Source organism: Lethenteron reissneri, unplaced genomic scaffold (genome assembly GCF_015708825.2).
Source record: "Lethenteron reissneri isolate LAM-NWPU_2019-01 unplaced genomic scaffold, ASM1570882v1 scaffold_1266, whole genome shotgun sequence".
NCBI lineage: Eukaryota > Metazoa > Chordata > Hyperoartia > Petromyzontiformes > Petromyzontidae > Lethenteron > Lethenteron reissneri.
The window spans coordinates 67,501-75,000 of record NW_026890966.1 but is presented as its reverse complement, the minus strand read 5'-3'; the positions used below and the strand labels follow the sequence as shown (position 1 = coordinate 75,000).

Below are 7,500 nucleotides of genomic sequence, written 5' to 3'. Positions count from 1 at the left end.
TGTGTGTGTGTCGATCACCGTCACCCACCGTGCTAATCTACGTGTCTCTGTGCGAGTGTCTGTGTGCGTGTCGATCACCGTCACCCACCAGCTCATCTACGTGTCTCTGTGCGAGTCTCTGTGTGTGTGTCGGTCACCGTCACCCACCGTGCTAATCTAAGAGTCTCTGTGCGAGTGTCTGTGTGCGTGTCGATCACCGTCACGCACCAGCTCATCTACGTGTCTCTGTGCGAGTCTCTGTGTGTGTGTGTCGGTCACCTCACCCACCAGCTGATCTACGTGTCTCTGTGCAAGTCTCTGTCTGTGTGTGTCGGTCACCTCACCCACCAGCTCATCTACGAGTCTCTGTGCGAGTCTCTGTGTGTGTGTGTCGATCACCGTCACCCACCGTGCTACTCTACGTGTCTCTGTGTGTAGCTCACCGTGCTACTCTACGCGTCTCTGTGTGTGTAGAACTACTTTCTCTCCTCACGTAGCCCAGCGCGCTAATCTACGCGTCTCTGTGTGTAGCCCAGCGCGCTAATCTACGTGTCTCCGTGTCTAGAACTTCTTTAGCTCCGACGTGCCGAGTCCGCCGCGCCCGGAGGCGGTGCTTGCGAAGGGCTGCTTCGCGCCGCCCACAGAGTCGCTGCGTCCGACGCTTGAGGAGCCGCGCCGTCCCCGCCTGGTGGAACAAGCAGCCGCAGCGCCGGCAGCAGCCAGCGCCGCCCCCTTGGGGGGCCCTAGGGGGGGTGGGGCTCGGGGCTCGGGGCCGGCGTCAAGGACTCGCTCCCACGACGCTTCACTCCGCTAGCCGGGCGGCTCTCGCGCTCCCCTCACCGTCTTCTGCTTTGCCGCTAGTGACGCGTTGTGAGGTGCTCGGTCTCACACTCACCTTGTTGTGATGTTCACAGGGGGTCGACTTTGCCGCTAGTGACGCGTTGTGAGGTGCACAGTCTCACACTCTCCTTGTTGTGTTGTTCACAGAGGGTCGACTTTGCCGCTAGTGACGCGTTGTGAGGTGCACAGTCTCACACTCTCCTTGTTGTGCTGTTCACAGAGGGTCGACTTTGCCGCTAGTGACGCGTTGTGAGGTGCACAGTCTCACACTCTCCTTGTTGTGTTGTTCACAGAGGGTCGACTTTGCCGCTAGTGACGCGTTGTGAGGTGCACAGTCTCACACTCTCCTTGTTGTGTTGTTCACAGAGGGTCGACTTTGCCGCTAGTGACGCGTTGTGAGGTGCACGGTCTCACACTCTCCTTGTTGTGTTGTTCACAGGGGGTCGACTTTGTCACTAGTGACTCGTGCGTTGCGAGGTGCACAGTCTCACACTCTCCTTGTTGTGCTGTTCACAGGGGGTCGACTTTGTCTCTAGTGACTCGTGCGTTGCGAGGTTGAGGCACTAACGCGTGAGTGGGTGGAGGAGGAAACGGGTTCTCTAGTTTGCTGCGTTGATGGTGTCGGCCAGTGACTCCACAACAACCATCAGATGTGTCATCTTCCCCTGGCTGGTTGCATTGGAAATTCCACTGAATTGGCTGTGAGATGTAGAACAAGAGAAACAGTAGAAGCGGATTGTGACCTCGCCTCTCGGTGACTCCAGCTCCGTCGTTGAACCCAAAGTGTTCACGATGTTCGCCTGCGATGAGACGCCATAAATGACGTCACGAGATTTTGGAATATTTTTGACCCCCCCCCCCCCCCTTTGTCACACGGCGTCACAAAATCTCCGCCCCCCCCCTCAAATATGACGTCACAAAGCTCTGCCCCCCCCTAAAAAAATAAAACATGCTTCAAATCGCTGTAAACTGTTGTCATTGTAGTGCGTATTCAGTGTGGCGCTGCACTCTGATGTTGTAGGAGAAAACATTTATTACAAAGTCTGTTTAGTTAAGTAGAACGTGTCGTCCGTATTTATTTGAAGTCGCGCATTTTGATGTGACGTCACATTTCTCACCCCCCCCCCCTCGTCACACATGTCTGCCCCCCCCCCTCGTCACACATGTCTGACCCCCCCCCTCGTCACACATGTCTGACCCCCCCCCTCGTCACACATCGTCACACGAAATGAGTGACAAACGGTGACTCACCAGTGACTCACGGCCTACCCGTACCCGGCCGCACCAGGGTCGCAAACGGCTACCCGGCTACCCGGTCGGGTACGGGTAGCTGGGTATCGAGTAGGGTACGGGTATCGGGTAGGGTACGGGTATCGGGTAGGGTACGGGTATCAGGTAGGGTACGGGTATCAGGTAGGGTACGGGTATCGGGTAGGGTACGGGTATCAGGTAGGGTACGGGTATCAGGTAGGGTACGGGTATCGGGTAGGGTACGGGTATCAGGTAGGGTACGGGTATCGGGTAGGGTACGGGTATCGGGTAGGGTACGGGTATCAGATAGGGTACGGGTATCGGGTAGGGTACGGGTATCAGGTAGGGTACGGGTATCAGGTAGGGTACGGGTATCGGGTAGGGTACGGGTATCAGGTAGGGTACGGGTATCGGGTAGGGTACGGGTATCGGGTAGGGTACGGGTATCAGATAGGGTATCGGGTAGAGATAGGAACATTGTTCCTGCAGCACGGCGGCGAGAGAACGGCGCAGATGTTTTAAGAGACTCAACGTGTCACATTTATTGCAGATAGCTTCACATCAATCACTCAGTCTCAGTCAACACTCACCGTTATTGATCAATTTCAATGTTTTCCTGCGTGGCTTAGACATTATAATAAAATAAAATAATTATTTTTCAACAATTCTCTTATTTCTATTATCTATATTATTTATGTAATACTTGTTTTTTCCCGAAAGAGTTTCAAATAATCCTTTTCTCAGACCATGAGAATGACTTGTGTTGAGGTGACTGCGAGTATCCAGCTATATGTTCACACAGCTCCTTGCCATGATACAACTACTACTACTCAGATTTGTGTTCCATGATAAGTGAAGATTACGTTTAAAAATCACGACTTACTTGCACGCACTTTATGTCGGTAACGCTAAACACACAAACATTATTCATCAACGATCAAAACTACTGTCTGATGTTGTGACTTAAAAGTGTTCTACAAAAATTCAGACAATTTAAAACAACACGTCACCACAATTCCTTGGCTGTATGTTTTGTTTCTGTGTAAGCAGATTTCTGCGGGAAGACTTCAAGTCAAATTGTGTAAACGCACACAGCAACACGTACCCCACGACTATTGTTCTTGTGGAATTTCTTTAAAATAATGAACATTTCAGTTGGTAGTTTGCACGTTTTAACGCCTCTGAATTTTCATCCGATTCAAGCCCCGAACCATTTCAATGTTTGCATCTCTCATTGCCACTGCCAAGACATGAATTCCCTCAAGTTTAAAATGTTTACATCACGATTCAGAAATTACGATGCGCTTTCTCTCACTCCTCACTCTCTCTCTCCTCACTCTCTCCTCTCTCTCTCCCCTCTCTCCTCACTCTGTCTCTCTCCTCACTCTGTCTCTCTCCTCTCTCTGTCTCTCTCCTCTCTCTCTCTCCTCACTCTCTCCCCTCACTCTCTCCTCACTCTCTCCTCTCTCTCTACTCGTCTCCACTGCCGCTGCCCGTCGGAGCTCGACGTCTGTGGCTCCTCTCCTAGGTGGGAGTCCCCGGCTCGAGCGCTCGCAGGAAGCCCTCCTGTGTGGCAGCACCAAGGAGGAGAAACAGAACGGAGCCCCACCATCATCATCATCACCACCATCACCACCATCATCATTATCATCATCACCACCATCATCATCACCATCATCATCACCACCATCATCATCACCATCATCATCACCACCACCATCATCACCATCATCATCACCACCATCACCACCACCATCATCATCACCACCACCACCACCATCACCACCACCACCATCACCATCATCACCACCACCACCATCATCATCATCACCACCATCACCACCATCATCATCACCACCATCACCACCACCATCATCATCACCACCATCACCACCACCATCATCATCACCACCACCACCATCATCATCATCACCACCATCACCACCATCATCATCACCACCAACATCACCACCATCATCATCACCACCACCACCATCACCACCACCACCATCATCATCACCACCACCATCATCATCATCACCACCACCATCATCACCACCATCATCATCACACAGGTCACTGGGTAGTGAGACACTGGGTAGTGAGACACTGGGTAGTGAGACACTGGGTAGAGAGACACTGGGTAGTGAGACACTGGGTAGTGAGACACTGGGTAGTGAGACACTGGATAGAGAGACACTGGGTAGTGAGACACTGGGTAGAGAGACACTGGGTAGTGAGACACTGGGTAGTGAGACACTGGGTAGTGAGACACTGAGTAGTGAGACACTGGGTAGTGAGACACTGGGTAGAGAGACACTGGGTAGTGAGACACTGGGTAGAGAGACACTGGGTAGTGAGACACTGGGTAGTGAGACACTGGGTAGTGAGACACTGGGTAGAGAGACACTGGGTGGTGAGACACTGGGTGGTGAGTCACTGGGTAGTGAGACATTGGGTAGTGAGACACTGGGTAGTGAGACACTGGGTAGTGAGACACTGGGTGGTGAGACACTGGGTAGAGAGACACTTGGTAGAGAGACACTGGGTAGTGAGACATTGGGTAGTGAGACACTGGGTGGTGAGACACTGGGTAGTGAGACACTGGGTGGTGAGACACTGCTAGTGAGACACTGCTAGTGAGACACTGGGTGGTGAGACACTGGGTAGTGAGACACTGGGTGGTGAGACACTGGGTAGTGAGACACTGGGTAGTGAGACACTGGGTAGTGAGTCACTGGGTAGTGGGACACTGGGTAGTGAGACACTGGATAGAGAGACACTGGGTAGTGAGACAATGGGTAGTGAGACACTGGGTAGTGAGACACTGGGTAGTGAGACACTGGGTAGTGAGACACTGGGTAGTGAGACACTGGGTAGAGAGACACTGGGTGGTGAGACACTGGGTGGTGAGACACTGGGTGGTGAGACACTGGGTAGTGAGACACTGGGTAGAGAGACACTGGGTGGTGAGACACTGGGTAGAGAGACACTGGGTAGTGAGACACTGGGTAGAGAGACACTGGGTAGTGAGACACTGGGTAGTGAGACATTGGGTAGTGAGACACTGGGTAGAGAGACACTGGGTGGTGAGACACTGGGTGGTGAGACACTGGGTAGTGAGACACTGGGTGGTGAGACACTGCCCATCTGTCATCTGTAAGATGTGTCTGCCATTCTCCCACTCCGGTGGTGGGTGTACACCCAGGACCCCATTCAAACCCATAGTGGCCTGGTCTCAGCTCGCTGATGAAAGTTGTAAGCGAGAATTGCATCATCGATTGCGGCTGGGGTTTGCATCATCCCCCACTCCTGATGTCGAGGGAAAATGAGCAAGGTTAGGACTGTGGCTCATGCAGCTGCAATGGCTGCTTTGGGTACACCATCCAGACCTCCCCAGAGACCCTGGCTGACAGAGGTGGTGTTCATGCTGGTTGAGAAAAAGCGACAGGCCCACTCTCATCGTCTACACTGTAGACTGTAGCCTCATTCTCTGACAGTGGGATGCTGTAGACTCTACAGCATCCCACTGTCAGAGAATGAGGCTTAGCGCAGCCTTCGCTCGGAGGTTCGGAGAGCCGTGAGGCGCTGCAAGGATGGTTGGTGGTCGTGTGTTGCTGAGGAGATGGAGTCTGCCTCAATGGCCCACGATCACAAATCGCTCTTTAATTCCATCAAAAAAGTAACCTGCAGCACCACACCTATTACCATCCTTAGGGGAAAGAACGGAGATTCAATCTACGACCCCCAGGAACAGGTTTGCAGATTTGCTGAGCATTTCTGTGAGGACCTGGGGGAGGGGAAATCCCTCAGCCTGGAAAACATCATGGCACAAAGTGGGGATAACCCTGCTGAGGCTGAGGTGCCTCAAATATGGGAAGAAGACACCCCCTGTGAGTGGCTGGCTAGTGGTGTTAGTGGTGGCGGTGGCGACGGTGGTGGTGTTGGTGGTGGTAGTGGTGTTGGTGGTGGTGTTGGTGGTGGCGGTGGTGTTGGTGGTGGTAGTGGTGTTGGTGGTGGTGTTGGTGGTGGTAGTGGTGTTGGTGGTGGTGGCGACGGTAGTGGTGTTGGTGGTGGTGTTGGTGGTGGTGTTGGTGGTGGTAGTGGTGTTGATGGTGGCGACGGTAGTGGTGTTAGTGGTGGTGTTGGTGGTGGCGACGGTAGTGGTGTTGGTGGTGGTAGTGGTGTTGGTGGTGGTGTTGGTGGTGGCGGTGGTGTTGGTGGTGGTAGTGGTGTTGGTGGTGGTGTTGGTGGTGGTAGTGGTGTTGGTGGTGGTGGCGACGGTAGTGGTGTTGGTGGTGGTGTTGGTGGTGGTAGTGGTGTTGATGGTGGCGACGGTAGTGGTGTTGGTGGTGGTGTTGGTGGTGGCGACGGTAGTGGTGTTGGTGGTGGTGACGGTGGTGGTGTTGGTGGTGGTGTTGGTGGTGGTGTTGGTGGTGGCGTTGGTGTTGATGGTGGCGACGGTAGTGGTGTTGGTGGTGGTGTTGGTGGTGGCGACGGTAGTGGTGTTGGTGGTGGTGTTGGTGGTGGTGTTGGTGGTGGCGGTGGTGTTGATGGTGGCGACGGTAGTGGTGTTGGTGGTGGTGTTGGTGGTGGCGACGGTAGTGGTGTTGGTGGTGGTGTTGGTGGTGGTGTTGGTGGTGGCGACGGTAGTGGTGTTGGTGGTGGTGTTGGTGGTGGTGGTGGCGGTGGTGTTGGTGGTGGCGGTGTTGGTGGTGTGTAACCCCTCACCCAGCCTCCGTGCTCCATGAGCCAGCTTCTGCGTTCGACCAGCAGCACAGCGGCCACCAGGTCCGTCAGGGGCCGCGTCTTCTCCGAGTCTCCCAGCCGCCCGCAGGCCCCGAGGCTCTTGACGAGCAGCGCGCAGTACACCACCGCGGACAGGACGCCGTCCCAGCTCAGGGGCGCTCCGTTGAGAACCTTCCAGGCCATGGTCACGACCAGCCGGCGCGGCTCCACTCGCTTCGCCAGCCGCTCCGCGCCGCTCACAAAGTCCGGGATGGAGGCTTCGAACTCTGCCAGCAAGACGTCTCCTCGGGTGTCGAACGCCTCCTGCAGCCGCTCCGCACGCAGCCGCAGCAGCCGCTGGGAGGTCTGCAGCTGCGCCCCGGCCTCCCGCACCTGCCGCTGGAGTTGCCGCACTTGCCGCCGCAGCTCCTGAAGGTCCTCGAACTGCTGCGACTGCTCCAGATGCTCCTGTTGCATTAGCTGCAGCTGCTCGAACCGATGCGTCAGCTGCTGCGCCTGCACTTCCTGTAGCAGCTGCAGCACCTTCTGCAGCTGCTGCTGCTCCTGCTGCTGCACAAGCTCCTGCTGCTGCAGCTGCTGCACAAGCTTCTGTTGCTGCTGCACAAGCTCCTGCTCCTGCAGCTGTTGCACAAGCTCCTGTTGCCGCTGCACCTTCTGCATCTGCTCCTGCACCTGCTGCAC

The 7,500-nt window shown here is 54.8% G+C and overlaps 2 protein-coding genes across 2 annotated transcripts in view; one reads left to right on the top strand and one right to left on the bottom strand.

Moving 5' to 3' along the window:
* The window catches only part of LOC133361861 (uncharacterized), a 6,996-nt gene extending 5,999 nt beyond the window's left edge, over window positions 1-997 (top strand). Inside the window, exon 4 of the mRNA XM_061580851.1 lies at window positions 545-997. Coding sequence (XP_061436835.1) covers window positions 545-793 — 249 coding nt within the window. The 3' untranslated portion in view covers window positions 794-997. The remainder of the gene's footprint in view (window positions 1-544) is intronic.
* A 2,523-nt stretch (window positions 998-3,520) lies between these two features.
* Window positions 3,521-7,500, bottom strand: part of LOC133361863 (zinc finger protein 853-like) — a 4,292-nt gene continuing 312 nt past the window's right edge. The window contains exons 2-3 of the mRNA XM_061580853.1: window positions 6,802-7,500; window positions 3,521-3,636 (exon numbers count right to left, since the gene is read on the bottom strand). The exon at window positions 6,802-7,500 is cut by the window's right edge and continues 174 nt beyond it. Coding sequence (XP_061436837.1) covers window positions 3,595-3,636; window positions 6,802-7,500 — 741 coding nt within the window. The 3' untranslated portion in view covers window positions 3,521-3,594. The remainder of the gene's footprint in view (window positions 3,637-6,801) is intronic.